Source organism: Anopheles darlingi, chromosome 2 (assembly GCF_943734745.1).
Source record: "Anopheles darlingi chromosome 2, idAnoDarlMG_H_01, whole genome shotgun sequence".
Classification (NCBI taxonomy): Eukaryota; Metazoa; Arthropoda; class Insecta; order Diptera; family Culicidae; genus Anopheles; species Anopheles darlingi.
In genome coordinates, this window is record NC_064874.1 from 13157043 (window position 1) to 13173204 (window position 16162).

General features: G+C 53.1%; 1 protein-coding gene across 5 annotated transcripts in view; it reads right to left on the minus strand.

Moving 5' to 3' along the window:
* Window positions 1–16162, minus strand: part of LOC125950859 (serine-rich adhesin for platelets-like) — a 37315-nt gene that overhangs the window by 2237 nt on the left and 18916 nt on the right. For 3 of the 5 annotated variants that reach the window (XM_049679214.1, XM_049679212.1, XM_049679213.1), the window contains 5 exons: window positions 6071–6855; window positions 5440–5589; window positions 4020–4550; window positions 3743–3940; window positions 55–3662 (listed from right to left, as the gene is read on the minus strand). In XM_049679214.1, coding sequence (XP_049535171.1) covers window positions 55–3662; window positions 3743–3940; window positions 4020–4550; window positions 5440–5589; window positions 6071–6687 — 5104 coding nt within the window. In that variant the 5' untranslated portion in view covers window positions 6688–6855. Of the gene's footprint in view, window positions 1–54; window positions 3663–3742; window positions 3941–4019; window positions 4551–5439; window positions 5590–6070; window positions 6856–9878; window positions 10354–16162 lie in introns of those variants that run through there. The other 2 variants (XM_049679215.1, XM_049679216.1) reach the window with 2 other exon arrangements.

Below are 16162 nucleotides of genomic sequence, written 5' to 3' on the forward strand. Positions count from 1 at the left end.
GGGACAAGTAAGTATGCGTCTGGTAAAGCGGAATCCTATTTTATTAATACTCACGATACTCTTCGCATTGCAGCTGAAGCCCCTTCTGGCACTGCACTGAATCGATCAACTCAAACGCTAGTCGATCCTTTTCCGTTACTCGGTACATGCTGTACCCTTCCGATCGATTACTGACGCTGGTGAACGTGATCTTGGTGGCGCCAACATAACCCAGCTCTCCGCACACCAAATCGGCCAGCTTACCATTCCAACCATCGCCGCATACGGCCAGGGCAGCAGTTGAGTTGCGTTTCACGCGCAGCGTTCCTTCATCTGCATCTAGCTGCTGGCAGTTCCACTCATCCGATTGATCCGGACATTGCGGATGGCCATCACAGACGAATGCAGCGGCCACACAGCCACCGGTATTACATTTGAAGCTATCATCCAGCGAGCAATCGCACAAGCGTTCATCCTCGCCATCGCTACAATCCGGCGTACCGTCACAGCGCCAGGCTTCCGGGATGCACTTGCGCTGTCCGGCACAGAAGTACTCATCGTTGGTGCACGTATCGGGACAGTTACTCTCATCGAACCCATTGGCGCACTGTTCCAGCCCATCGCACTTCCAGAGTGCCGGAAGGCAGGGACCCTTGCCGGTGGCCGGATTGCAGGAGATTTCGTCAAAGTTACACTGCCACTCGTCACACTGCTGCTCGTCCGAACCATCGTGACAGTGCGCGATACCGTCGCACACGTGCAGTCGAGCCAGACACACACCATCCTGACACTGGAAGTGTCCTGGACAGCCGAGCCGTTCGCAGTCCTGCTCGTCCGAGTTGTCCGAACAGTGGGACACCGAGTCACAGCGTTCGGATTTCTGGATGCAGGAGCTACCGTCCTTGATCGAGGTACCGTTGGTGCACTCGAACTGACCGACGGCACACTTGGTGAACATTGAGGCGGCCGCCGCTCGTTCCAGCAGTGTTTCCATGTTACGCCTGTCTTCGTCTTCGGCAACATTACCTTCTGTCGTCGTCGTCGTCGTTGTCTTTTCTGTGGTTGTCGTTGTCGTTGTCGTTGTCGTTGGGTCGTTCTCAGAAAGGCCAATTCCGATTAACGACGTTCCATTTGATCGTTCTGATCTAATCAAATGAAACGTCGTTTCGCCTAAAAAATGACCGGTACTCGTAGTGGTGGTGGTGCCGCTGCTGCTGGGTGTGGAGGCCGAGATGGCGGAATCGTTCTCGCGTGACTGTAACAGTTCAGGTTGGCTTGCCGCCAGCGTGGAATCTATGCGTTCCGTCGTTGCCCGTGTTGTCGAAGGATCCTTAGAACGCTCCAATGGTAGCACGAGCAGCTCATTATCGGAGATATCATTATTGTCGGCAAGATCGTTATCCTTCAGGCTGATGAGATCCTTCTCGATCACCGTCATCCGATTGAGAATCTCTGTTGAGGTCTGGACCCCCGAGGAGGATAGTGCTGGTGTGGTACTGGTAGTGGATGACGTAGACTCCGGTGTAGTACTGGTGGTGGTTGTCGTGCTGCTACTGCTGGTGCTGGTGCTGGGGCTGCTACTACTGGAAGTTTCTGTTTGTGAAGAGATCTGTATTTTCTCGGACGTTACCGGGTCAATTCGAAGGAAGGTAGTCTGCTCCGGTTCCTCTTCTAGCGTGGTTGTACGCAGTTCATCTCTAATCGTAGTCGACTGTACACCATCAGAGCTATCCTCTTGCAATGGAGTTGTTTCATTCACCCCGATTGCGGACACTTGCTCCTGCTGCTCGGCCAAGGTTGTCGGTTCATCAGCTTCACGCTCGGTACTAGTTGGTTGTTCTTCATCGCTGCCACTGTAGTGAGTAGTTTGTTCCACTATGTTCTTGGAGCTGGCCACCGAAAGCAGCTCTTCCAGCGATTCCGTCACCGGTACCGGGCTGCGGATGGTGGTCGTTATGTAGATCGTTTCCGTGACGTGCGTGTTCAGCTGCTTCTTGTAGTCATTACGATCGCTTTCCTTCGACAATGGCACAACTTCTAGGAACTGTGGCTGTGATTGCTGCTCAATCTCGTACGTCTCAGGACGATCGAGACCCTCGTGCAGGATCTTCACCAGGCTGGCATTGTTTTCGGTTTCGGGCAGGAATGGTGATTCGTTGTGGTTCGCCAGAATCGGTGCCACGGTTTCGGCCTCCAGCACCGTCTCAGTAACTGCGTACGAGGCACCATTGTTGCGTACGCTGGACGTTTCGATGGTGGACAGCGGCAGTGGGCTGAGCGATTCCGTCGTCGTGGAGAAGCTGGTCGACGAACGCCATTGTTCTAGTGAGATCGGACTGGAGGTCGCGTAGACGGTGTTGCTTACTTCGCTTTCCGTTGATCGGTTCGATGGTAAGGAACGTCCTTCAAAGCCATTTGTCGGTTGGGTGGTCGTCGTCGGTTTGGGTGTGACGAACAGCTTCGACGTTTCGGGCATGGGTGTGTCATCGAAGATCATTTCCGTCACGGGAGCTGGCGTATCGCTAGATGATTGTTCTGTTATGGACACCAACACACTGTTCGGTGTCGAGCTTGGTTCGGCGGTGCTCGAGTGCTTCAGCATCGACTCTTGATCGACGAACATAAAATCGGGAAGATGCGAGTTGTCGGTAGTAGAGGAGATGACCTTGGCTGGAGTCGTCGATTCTTCGCGTTCGGTAGTCGATACAAGAAGTTTGCTAGATTCTGAAGTCTTTTCCGCCGTGGCCGTAGTAACTGGCTCCGGTTCGCTCGTGGGCTCGGGTTCGCTCGATGGTTCTGGCTCACTAGCAGGCTCCGGTTCACTCGTGGGCTCCGGTTCACTAGATGGCTCCGGTTCGCTCTTCGGTTCGGGCTCACTAACCGGTTCCGGTTCGCTGGTTGGTTCCGGTTCACTGGCCGGTTCTGGTTCGCTGGAGGGTTCTGGTTCCGATGTCGGTTCGGGTTCTGCCTTTGGTTCTACCTCGGTAGTTGATACCACCAAACGTGCCGAATGGTCGCTTGGCGATGCTTTCGAGTGGGTTTCGGAGGCTGTGGACGCTGGTTCAGGTTCAGTTGTAGGTTCCGGTTCACTACTAGGCTCCGGTTCGCTCGTTGGCTCACTGGATGGCTCGGGCTCACTAGCAGGCTCCGGTTCAACGGCTGGCTCTGGTTCGCTTTTTGGTTCGGGCTCACTAGCAGGTTCCGGTTCACTAGCAGGCTCTGGTTCACTAGTAGGCTCTGGTTCACTTGATGGTTCTGGCTCACTAGCAGGTTCTGGCTCACTAGCAGGTTCTGGCTCACTAGCAGGTTCTGGCTCACTAGATGGCTCTGGCTCACTAGCAGGCTCCGGTTCACTAGCAGGTTCTGGCTCACTAGCAGGTTCTGGCTCACTAGCAGGTTCCGGTTCACTAGCAGGCTCAGGCTCACTTGATGGTTCTGGCTCGCTAGCAGGCTCCGGTTCGCTAGTAGGTTCAGGTTCACTAGAAGGCTCTGGCTCACTAGCAGGCTCTGGCTCACTTGATGGTTCTGGTTCACTCTTTGGTTCCACACTGTGTTCCTCTACGTTGATCGCTGGTACTGGACTGTAGCAAGTGCGGCCATCTTCGTCATTCAACAACATACCCTTCGGGCATGTGCACATGAAATCTCCAAGTTTGGCATCAAACATGCAGCCATATTCGCAGCTAAAGGAAAGAGAAAAGTATAACGTATGAGCACCATATTACCACACCGTTGCCCATTCTGCTGCTCTGAAATGACTTACTCTTTCGACGAATGTCTCATGACGCACAGATCGGGTAACCGGGCCACGCGAATAGTGTTGGTCGGCACGATGTATGTCGATAGGTAGTTGTTGTTCTGCAGCAGGAAGTTGTTCAACCGGTGCTTCATCGTTTCCTCGGTCATTTCCATCGACTTCGGTTCCCAGCTGACGCGATAGTCCACGACGACCGAACCAGGTCTGTTGGAATTGCACAAGACACACAAGAAATCGTCAGTCAGTTATTTCCGAGGACGCAGTCAACCCCGCCACTACTTACTTCATGTTCAAGATCTTCACGTAGATCGGACCGCGTCCATCTGGCGTGCTGAGAGTATCGATGAGTTCCTCCTCCAACTCGCCCGCTAGCGTACGGTAGGCCGAACTGTTGGGATTACGGTAATCGTCCAGGAACTCCACGTTGGCGAGCGTGATCTGCCCTTCGAGCGTGTTAGGCACATAAACGGTCACTTCCTCGGTGGGCACTGGATTTACAATCGGTATCGATCCCGGTGGTGAGCCAGTTGTCGTTGATGTTGTCGTGGATGTCGTCGTACTAGTCGTTGTTGCTGAGCTGCTTACATTGTTAGATCGCGTTTTTCCAGCCCCAAATACACCGGCAGCGGCCACCTTGCCGTCGCCAAACTGACGCGATTCTACCGGCGTGGGACAATCGTTGAAGATGACACCGGAACCGGCCAGTATGGCGACCACGATCACGGCCACTAGTACCGCTAGACCGAGTAACCAGAAGGGCCAGCTTTTCCGCTTCTTTTCGCGCTTGTCTTTCGTGACGTACAGCTTCTCACCTCTGTCGGGGCGAACGAAGAACGAGCGAAAGGTTAGGTGAATTGGTGGGTTGGGTTATGTTCGGTTGATCGTCTATACATTTCCGGATTTTATATACAAATGAACATTATGAAGACCTTCTTCTCCCACAACCTGCTTTCCATCACAACCGCCGATAACATTGCAACCATTGATTAAGAAGCCGCGATGCGCAAGCAAAAGAAGCGTTAACCTGCTGAAAAGGACACCGGATGAAGTGGGTGAACCAATGTACACATTCTGTGGCTCTGTAAAGTGATCTTTATGTACTGTCGGATATGGTTTAAGGGGTGCGAACATTTTCCACTTCCCAATGACTAGCGTGATCGAAGATGGTGAAATGAGCTGCACAATATTAGATGGATCCAACTCGACCGCCATGTTTTCCATCGCCATGTTTAGTTACATTTTTGGGGAGAAGGGGGTCGGTGGCAGTGTCTCGTCTGGTGGTCACTGTGTGTTTGTGTGTGCGCGCGTATGTACGGTGTCCGATCGTCTGAACTATTTCTGGATTGTTTATTTTACAAACTTTTGGAGTGTCTTTTGGTGCAGCTTAAGTCTATTCGTATAAGAGAGGGCATAGTGTCAAACCCAAGCCATCTTCTGGATTGAAATTGGAGAGTTTGAACCGCTAGCTCCTCGTATAAGCTTGAGTTGTACAGTCCCGGAGTAAAGCGAGCATATAAAGGATTGTATTGGTATAGATAGAGCAAGGAAGAAATAGACAGAAAGAGAGCGAGAGAGAGAGATAGAAAGATGGTGCAAGTAGTAACATAGTGACAGAGTGCAAGTAGCAGAGGCTTGACCAGAAAGACCGTATCCGTATCCCGGGTGGGCAGTTTGTATGTGGGAAGTGTGTAGCTGTTGGGTACCTCGTGATCTTGGTCCACTGTTTATAGTCCATTGTTCCGGCGGCCGGCTCGTTCACCGAGTGTCCAGTATAGTCGACGCCCCGACCAACGTATCGTGGTCCCGGGTAAACTCCCGGCCCTAGGCCATGGCGTGACTTTTGGAAGGAGACACTAAACCCCGCGCGAGCCCCACAAACGTGGCGAAGAAGAAGATGAAGAAGAAGGACGAGTCGGATGACGGATCAATCCAAGAGCGTTCCCTCTCACGGCAAGAAAGAGGTGCGTGCGTGCAAAGTATGATCATAGTGACAGACACAAACACACACACACACACACAGAGTCACACACACACAAGAGACGCGAGTGCACAAGGTTAGGAGAGATAGGTTGGAGTTGGTGTTGGGGTGCGGTAGGGATGTAATCCACCGCAGGAGATAGAGAAAGAGAGACAGGAGAGAGAAAGAGATTTTAGTTTCAATCAAACCAGCAGGATGAGCAGGAAAAAAAGGAATGGACGTCGGCAGAGTGAGGACGGTGGATAGGAGAAGGAGATAGGGGTTTTAGGGGGGATGAAAAAAACGGTGACCGTGACGTCACGAAAGCATTAATCCAGCAAACGTATAGATACCCGTCACCGAACCGATTGGCTTACCTCATAAACTTCCGGTGCTCGTTAACCGGCACGAAGTACTCGTCGTACGGATCGCCCAGATCCACTTCGGTGTCCTTTTTGACGGGCAGCGCGGCCGCACCATTGTTCGTACCGTTCTTGTGACCATTGGTGGCTGGAAGGCCGGCCGGCGGTTTGGAGGACATGTTGAGTAGCTCCAGATTGACGGCTTCGGCCAGTGGTTTCTCACCGGCCGCCTTTCCATTGACGGACACTACACCGAGGGACTTTTCGTTGGTGTGCCCGAACGAGCTGAGCGGCCGTTGCTTCTCCTTTTCCGGCTCGAATGCCGGATTGTCTAGACCGTTGCTGCTTGCACCGTTGGCAACGACCGATGGTTCGTGGCGCAGGGCCGTATACTCGCTCGTATCGCCCTCCGCCGGCGTAGTCCCCCCCATCGGTAGTTCGACATGTCGGGGCGATGGTGTCGGTGCGGCCACACCGTTGCTACTGTGGTTGCTGTTGCTGTTGTTGGCCGTGCGTGACGGTGGCCCGTTGGTCTGTTGTTCCTCATCACCGATCGAGAGCGAAATTTCGTTCTTGAACGCGTACCCATCGTTCTGATGGTGTTGCTGGCTGGACGAACCGGAATCGTCCATGCTGTCGCTGTTGGGCTCCGGTTCGGAGCTATCTCGTTGTCAATTCCACTGCTCACAAACTGACACACCTCACACTCGTACAGCACGAGGTGCTGCTGTGTTTCCCTCTCCTGCTCCGCTAGTCTTGGATGTTAGCTTAGCTTCCTAATCTCACTCCGCTCTATAGATCTGAAATTGGAAGAAAATATTGATCTTAGACCGTTGTTGCAATCACGTTTTTGTTGTAATTCAAATTTAACCCTCAACTAGCAAACTCTTCAAGAAATGGACTACTGTACGCACTATGTACCAGGAAAGAGACTTCAAACTTTCACCCGAAATGATCCTTGCGTTTCGCTTGTTTTCTCTGTGGGATTTGTCATGCACCTCATTTGGCTTCACTATTCTTTATGTCCTTAAATTTCTACAGAATTACATAAATTCACATCGAGCTCAAAACTTTACACATCTGCGCACAAGTTAATCATTTCAAGAGGCACTTTCATTCCTTGAAAAGCACACGACCTCTCTCTCTTCCGACGATTTGGCAGCGTTCCAGTACAGCTTATTCGCAAACATCTCACTATAAACGGACCGTTTCGCTGATCAGCGACATCACATCACGCACCCGCGGTAGTTCCCTTCACTATTAGCTATTTATGATTGGATCGCGCCAAACATAGCCTCGATCGTAAATCCGAAGGAGAAGAGAATGGTTTGACGGATGGGGCCACACAAATATGTTTTCGTTGACGCCGCTCGAACGGTACTCTACATCCGTTTGGTGGTATGACGTCACAACGGAACGCCGTAACACCGAAAGCAGTAGCAGTTGCTTGCGTTCGAAGAACGAAGGTTTTTGTCGCGCAAATTCTTGGTCCCGTCGGTGTACGTGCTCGCGCGAACAACTGCAAATCAACGGGAAACGGTTTCGGACAGGTTAAGCACGCACCCGTTGGGCCCACCCGTAGCCTAGGCCAACCTTTCACATCGCATGGCCCCCCTCTTTCTACTAGGAGCTCCTGGGATAGAATTGTTTGTTTGCTCGTGTGGTGCTCTCTCTCTCTCTCCCTCTCGTTCATTCGTTTGTGGCTAAGCATGGCTCTGGGTCTGTTGTCTGTTCCGGGAGTGGTGTCTGCCTGCAGCCATTGTTGTTAGTAACCGGCATGTAGCGCGTGGGCCCAATCAGACCCAACAGGGGGGGTGGAAACGTCCACCCCTACCTAGCCGCTCCTAAAAGGAGCCTCCACCTTTCTCGCCCACTGCCCCTACGTCTTCTCCACGCAGTTTTACCACCACACGCCCCCAGGGGGACACGTAGCGACGCACACAGAGATTGCCTATGGCAACGAACCCCGACAACGCGATCCTTCGCAATCCAACCAAACCACCAAAAGGGCCGCCGACTACATCGATGACGACGACGACGACGATGATGATGATGAAGGAACAGGTTTTTCGATTTAGCGCGAAACATATTTCTGCATTTCGTGTCTGCTGTGTGGGGTTATAGTAGGCTGTGCTGCCGTCTGATTCCCGCTGGCAAGTACCAGCAACAGCCGCCATTCGTTGGAGCAATGTTGGGGCACCTCCTGCTGGCAGCCATCGGTGCTTTTTTGGTGTGCGTTTTCATGTCTTTTAAGCGGGAAAGCATAAACCGCTTGTGGTTGTGTGTGCCAGAAACAACTTCTCACCGCAACGGCAACGGTGTCTGTGTGTGTCTGTGTGTGTGTGTGTTGGTGTTTTGTGGTGGTAAACAAGAACAAGGAGAACAAGGAGAACAAGGAGAGACTCCAGAAAGCGGGTTTCGCTTGATGGGACACGAGAGTAGCACGAGAGGGAAAGTACTGTGCCCCCGCTGCTCCTCTCGTGTCGCTGGGGCTTACCGTACCCCCTACCGGTGGTTGTGGCTTTTGTGCCGTTTTGTCTTTGTTTCTCTTTCTTCTTCGCAGGATTCCGACGGCTGCCCTTCGACGGCACACAACTGCACCGCAAACACACCATCAACTTCTGCTGTTGAGGTATGCTTCTGCGCGTTCCCCCCCGCTCTACTCAACGCAAGGATCACAGGCCCTGGGTCTGAATCATCGACAAACGATCGGCGGTATTCAACGCCGTCGTCAAGGATTCCTCGTTGGCCTACTTCGTTCATGTTTGATGTTTGGCTACGTTGTGACTTCGCCATTTCAATCAACAAACACCTCAAATTCAACACTCAACAATCGCTTGTACCGGCGCGAGCACGGTGTCACGGTGCAACCGAGCGACAGTTCCAACACCGAAGCACCGAAAGGCCACTTTGCATACGGTGGAATGTGCAGTGGCCACAATCTGCTCCGGTTGTGCGCGCCAGTTCCTTCGGAAACTAGTTGCGCGCAGCGGGACGGGCCTACTAGACGGCTAATTCGGCTCCACCCTCGGGATTGGTTTCGCTTGCTTGTGTCAAACCGACCTCCCCTCCCTCTACCCTGCGCCTGCGAAGCCTTTGAGCCCACGGGCACGGAATGCGGTCAGTCAGTAAAACGAGACCAGGAAATGGTCGCACGAGATGGTGGTGCTAGGCTTCGGTCTCGATCTCTGAGTCAAGGTATCGGTCGGCAACCGGTAGCTGTTGTTCGGTAGACGACTAACCGTCACTGAACCGATATCGGTGCCCGCTGAGCTGAGGAGCCCAGATCGTTGTTTGAGGAAATATCGTCTGACAAATATCGGACTGTTCTTGTAATGAGGCACTTGGTTGATCTTAAAAACCGCTCCAGCCGGTGCACTGCTCGCTTCACCTGTCGGTCGATGCGGCTACTGCCCCGCGCACTCGCTGGTCGCAGTGAAAGCACCGGAAAATCGAGCGCAATTTCCTGTTCGTGAAAACTGGTTCAGGGTGAGAGTGGCCTGGGATGAAAGTGAAACACTCGTCCATTCATGCACTGTGGCAAAGAGGAAGGGGGGGAGGCAGAAGCCCTAGACTATCGGACGCACTCGTCGGACAACAGCCGCGGCTAGAGATCGACAGCTGAGTGATGTAACTCATCATTCGTCGTCGTCGTCTTCGGGTACCGGCTCCATTACTCTCCAGTGCACTGGCCACAAATGGAACCCCCTAACTGCGTGCGTGACTTACACGGGAAGTAAAAGGACAACGACGGCGGGTTGTTCACGCTGCTAACGACGCTTGTGTGATAATTGCCAAACGCGCTAAACAGTTGTTCACTTACCGCTGCAATTGGGGTCGCTATTAGCGCTCATTTCCTGAAGGTTTTCGAGGTGAGCACGACACTCGAACACTCTGGTATCTGGACTCTAGTATCGATCCAGTGATCGTACAATCGTCGACACTGCGAACGGTTCTTCTTGTTCTACGTTTGTGGAACACTCGCGTATTTCTGGACTTTCACTGATGAACCACACCCGACAAAGGACCCCTGTGTGTGTGTGTTCGGTGACCACAAAATAATACGCAGATACGCTCCAGTGCGTCCACTGGTTTAGTTTGAGTGCCCGACAACGATCGCCAGAACTGAAGGCGCACCTGATGCGCGTCGACACTTCCTTAACAATGCCTGCGGTGGGGAACACCGGGATGGCAGAGAAAACCTTCTGATGCGTAACCGACTTCTGCTCGTGGCAGTGGCTCGTCCGCGTACGAAACTCCCTAATTAAACGGCGGCCCTTAGTCCGAATCCGGAGGGAAGAACCACATATTCACGCACATCACGAGTCACGTTAGTATTCTGGAGCCGTTCCGTTCTTGCCGTGCCGAAGCGGGCGCCAACGAGACGTTAGAGCGTCGTGTTACGTGCGCGAATGTATACCGAAGACTGCAGAGTGCGAGCAGGCTCGGAGTTGCTGCTGCTACTGCTGTCGTCACTGAATGCCATCACCATGCGCACCATGGAACTGGAAGGCGAGCGAATCCCAAGGCGAGTGGGATCGCGCAAAAATCCCACCAACCTGCAAATGCACGGAAGTAGACGGCAAACGGACGGACGGACGGACGGAAGTAAGTTGGTGCCATAATTTTGTCTCGAAACCCCCGGACGTCGCGACGCCGAATGCGGTATCTTCATTAGTCAGCGATCCCTATCGCCCCGGGTTGCCGGTGAGCGGCCGACCGTTCGTCCGTCCGTTCGTCCGCCTGTTCGTCCGTCCGGATTTGGGCGCCTTGACGACTGGCGTCCCTACTTTATTGTCATCGTCGGTCTGGTCGGTGGCGGTGGCAGAGAATGGTTGTTCTAGGTCGATCATTGGCGAGCCTGGGATGGCGCGTCTACATAATGTGGGTGCGGCCACGGTCTGCCGGTGTTGCCTGAGCGCCACCATCTATACCACCATCATACCCAAAGGCTTAAGTTGAGCGAACCACAGAAAGGATCGCTGCAAACGCATATTACGCACACACACACACAGTCAAGCTCTCTCGATGAGGGTATACGTCCGAATGTCATTAACATGGTTGGATGACTAATGAGAAGCACCCCTGGCACGACACGACACGACGACGTAAGGTGTCCATGGTATCTTCTTAGCCGAATTGTTCACTGCGATCTTGCTGGGAATGGTGAGGGTGAGAGAAAGAGAGAGAGAGAGAGAGAGAGAGCCCTAGACACGCGTAGTGCGATGGCCGTGGAGACTAGAAGCTTGCATGTTAATCACATCCGAATACTAATGCAACGGTCATACGGGGCAGCCCCCGGGCGGGAACCACCTTCCATTCGATGCCACGGTAACTGCCGACTACAGCATACCCGGTGGAGATCATCTCCCGTCACCGACACTCTAGACAATTGCAGCTGTACCGTTTTGCACCGGTCGCATGTTTAATGGGAAATCAAGTAATAGTCGTACCCGAGGGCAGGTGTGGGGGTGTCTTACGGAGCTGCCTGTCGCTGCTAGTTAGCTAGCCAACTTCCAGGTCATAGGAATAAGTAATGTGGCTGATACCCTTCCCGTTCCTCCTCCTTCTCCTCCGTCACCGGAAGAACCTCATCGAGCACTCTTGAGCAGAACCTCCGTTGGCGGTTCGCCTGATGGCTCGAGGCCAGAAGACGAGCATCTGCTGGCAAACCACCATCCAGCTCCACATGGAAAGGTGTGTTTGGGGAGGTGTGAGAATCGTATTGTTAGCGTTCGTGAGTGACGTGAATAATGGTTCGCTAGCGGGCGAGCGGAACTGTTTATGCTTTCGGCCCGGGGTATTATGGACATTACGATTTACTACGGGAACAGTGTGCTGCAACCCGCCTGTAGGTGCATCGTCAGGAATTTTTGTTTGGTTTAGTGTCCGGACGGACTGGTGCAGGGTGCCGGCAATGCTTGACCTCTCCACCCGAGTGAGCGAATATGTCGATCCCGGAACGGATCCAGATTATAGGCTGAAGAGAAACCTTCAACCATCATGAACCACGATGGCGTCCGGCTAGGCCTTGAGGGAATGCAAAACCACTCCGGTGTCCTCGGCCGGTAACACCACCACTTTGCTTGCGGGCGTGCGTGTGGAGGATCGGAGGAGGAGCCACACGCTGGAGAGGCTATTTCCGCGAGCGAAACGTGAGCGTCCGCGAGCGGTTAAGTCAATTTCGGACGCTTACGGCCGGGCTGGATGCCGACGGGTGTGGGACAAGCTCGTAGCTCGTTTGTTTGTTTGTAAATTGAGTCTTGTGTAGGTCTCAAAACACCCAACGCGGCCCTCCGTCGTCGTCCGCTGTCGTCCGTTTGTCCGCACACTTCCAATACCAACATGCCATGGACCGGAGTCGTCCGGGAATGTTTTTGCGTTGTTCTCGATCACGTTTGATGCGTTTGCTGCTTCTTACCACCACCACCACCACCCGTGGGGTAGGAGCGGGGGAAATGCTGTTGACATAAGTGGCCCCGTGTGTGTTTTTGTAGCGCGGCTCAATTGCTGAATTAACTTGGCAGAACTTCGGACACTTTGGCGCTTACGAGCTAAGGGTTGCTGTTGCTGTTTCATTGAGAGGGAGGGAAGTTACGTTCACATACTGTGTGTTACGTCAATCCGGTCACTACGCTAGCTAGTTTCTGATACAAAAAAATGGAAGGTCGGAAACGTTATCTACCAACCCGAGTGGACGTTTAGGGCCTCTGAACTACACCTGGAACTCAACATCCAAGCAGCCTGTTATTCGGTGAAGCTTGCGCGCTTGCTGAGGTTTCTATCTTCTAACCAGGTCTCCATTCGTATTGTTCCCAGATATTGAGGCCAAAGCTTGACTCCAAAACGTCATCGTCACCCTCTGGTCGCTGGGTGCGCAGGTCGGAGGGCCTAACCCAGCACCTCCAGCAGCACTAGCAGCAGCAGCAGCAGCAGCAGCAGCAGCAGCAACAGCAGCAGCAGCAGCAGCAGCAGCAACAGCAGCAGCAGCATCGTACACAAGGCCAACCGAACAACAACGGCTAGAGTGGAGGAGGCTTGTCACAACACTATAGGAGGTTCCGTGCCCACCACAGCACTACTGGTTGGTCGGTGTGGTGCATTCCACGGGGGGGGGGGGGGGGGGAGGAAGGGTTGCAGTCTGTTGGTAGAACTCGTTTCTGTTCGCCACGGAATGCCACAAAAGCAACGCACACAACACACTCGAAATCGAGATCAATAGACGAAGTGTGGAGACAGGGGCAATGGGTACAGGGGATTTCCTAACGGAGTATAAGCCGGAACTTCCCCGAGCTGGCGCGATGTAGATCTCATATCGGGACAGCAAACAACGATAACCGTGTGATGCGTAGGAAGGCCATTGGGAAAATTCTTTCGGTTTTGGTTTGGTTTTTTTTTGTGATTCGAAGTAAGAAAAAGACACAAGCTCGACGTCGTCCAGCTGATTGGGTTTTACGGTGACGAATGCGGGCGATCAGATCAGAACGGTGAAGCGAGTAGACTGTGATTCGATCTACGGATTCGTCAATAAATCACTCCATTTGCCCTATGCTACACACTTCACTGCCCAACCTGAATGCAGGTGCGGTAGCGCCATGGACTCTGCCTGGAGGTTGGCCGTACTGGAGGTGGAGGTTTGTTGGTTGGTTCGTGTGCTGCCTGATATGCCTGATTGGTCACAATCCAGCGCGCATCCCCTGATGCGTGCAACCGGAAGTTTGCGTGAGAGCCAAATCCACACAGCCTGTACCCTAAGTCACAAGTCACACATGACCGTCCTTGTAGCTTCTGACCACGCGGTGAGGTTTGAGCTGACAGCTGAATTGGGCTGCGTACAAAAGTGTGATAGACACCGGGAGAGAGAAAGAAACAGAGAGCTGCGGAGATCAAAGGGTAGAGGGCTTCGGGTCTCGGTCACCATGGGTACAGGTCCCCGTCGCCTGTCGTCCCCTGTGTGCTAGATCTGCGTATGCCTCCTCTGCCACCTCTGATTGATGTGTTGACCCAGTGTCGTTGAACGCGGCAGCACTCATTATTGGAGGTCTAACGGGACCGAACCCATCGGCCGATCGATTCCATTTAGAATGGTCAAAAAACAGAAGGGGGGCTGGAAGAGAAGGAAACAGACAGAGAGAAGATCGAAGAACGAATGTTCGGCTACGGGTCTTTGGCGGACACGGTCGTAACGATGATTTGCTTATTTGCTCGCCGCTTCACTACGCCATTCGGTCAATCGGCGGATGCTAAATAGAGGAAACGCTTTCCTTACTACGCCACGAGACCGCGGACGATCGATTTGGTGCGTTCGGAGATCGTTACCGAATGGCAGAGTGATGTGCTCCGCTTAATAGCCCAATCTCCGGCAAACGAAATCCGGTTCTGTTCGATTGGAACGAACGGCCGAGAGAGTCATTTGAAGATGCACCGATATTTCCGTTTGCCGTTAAGGATTGTGATGTTCTATGGGTTGTTCGCCAAGTGAAGGCACTAGGTGCTTTACATTCGATTGCAATTGCAAACACCAAATGCACCGCGGTTGCGCGCTCGCTGATTGAGTATCAAACCTGCCTTGTCGACGAGAGAGGCGCAGTAGCGCAGCGTTTGACATTTAGCGTAGCCGGAGCAAACCGGCTACTAGATGAGCTCATTATAAATCGAGGCAACGAGGAATTGTTACGCATTGGCTTCCCTCTCATCCTCCCTGGGAGAAGGCTCAGCTCTTAACCTTCAAAACCGATTTGGTAATGCCGCGCACACACCGTAATGGCCGGTACGTACCCAATACGTGAGGTCCGTGAACGAACGAGCGTAATGCTGTTTTTCGGTTTTCTCTTGCCCAGAAACTACTGACGATGGCTTCATTTGCATTACTCCTTCCCTGTTTGTTTGTTGTGGTGCAGCGATAGTAAAGGCTTGTGGTCATCATCATCGCCCATGATCATTGCTAAAAACAGCTCTGTGCCACTCTGTGACCTTGATCGTCCGGTATTTGAATGTTCTGGTCGTGTGATTGTGGTCGTGTGGTTGTTTGAATGATTTATGAAGGATCGATCCCGGGTTCCCAGGCCAAGCGGGGCTTACGAAGGACTTTCGAAGCTGCGAGAAACGGAAAGTCAAAGGCATGGAGCCCGAACCGAACCACCGACGCACACCGCAACGACCAGAACGTGACCTGAGACCACAAAAGTGGTGTACCCAAGCCCCATTCGATGTTCCCTCCCCTTCGGGTTCGGGAGTTAAGATTTCTTCGGGCGTGCACCTTTCCGTTCCGGTGGCCTCGAGTTTCCGTCTGTGTCAGGGCTCAAGAGGGCCGAGAGGTCACTGCCGTTCCACGTTGTTCCAAGAGTCACGGAAGATGAAGTCAACCACCGCTCGGCTGTGCGTCGCGGGGTCCTGTTCCCAGCGTGATCCTAGGCCATTCAATTGGGACTTTGTTTGCGTTGCTTGCGTGCACAAACCGCGAGCTTGATTTACTTTTCCCATACCGAGCAAACGCACGACGGCGAGTGCGCTATCAGGAGCTGAAGCCACCGGTTCCCGGGGACAACCGTAGCCCCGTCTGGATCGACACCGGTCCGGCGTCTGTGGCAGTGGCTTTCGAGACGAGCGGAGTCTACATTGATGGCAGCAACAGCAGCTTTGCATATTTCATTTGCAGTCCCCGGAGGGAGGCGACGACCTCATCATGGAAGCGGATCCATCCAGATGAGACCGATCATCTCGAGATCTCGGTCCGGCAGTCCATGGTTCAACTGTCAACCATTGACTGACTGACAGCACCGGCGGGAGTGAGTGAGTATTCTGACGAAGATGTTTGCAAACCCCTTTTTGCAACGATTGCTTGCAGCGATCATCATGTTGAGGAGGCTGTCTACCTGTATGAGTGTGTGTGTGCGTGTTTGCGGTGCGAGTAGTGGCGCTGGATATTGATTGAAATAGTAATTACCAGGTATTATGGGCGGCCGGTGCCATTGTCTGCCGCGCGGATGGGGGAAGTCAAATTACTGTTGATTGAAATTTAATTAACTTTACTCGCGCCGCGACCGTTGAAAGATGATCATTTACTAATTGCAGCGCGCAAAAGTGCAGGACCCGGGAGTGGGTCTA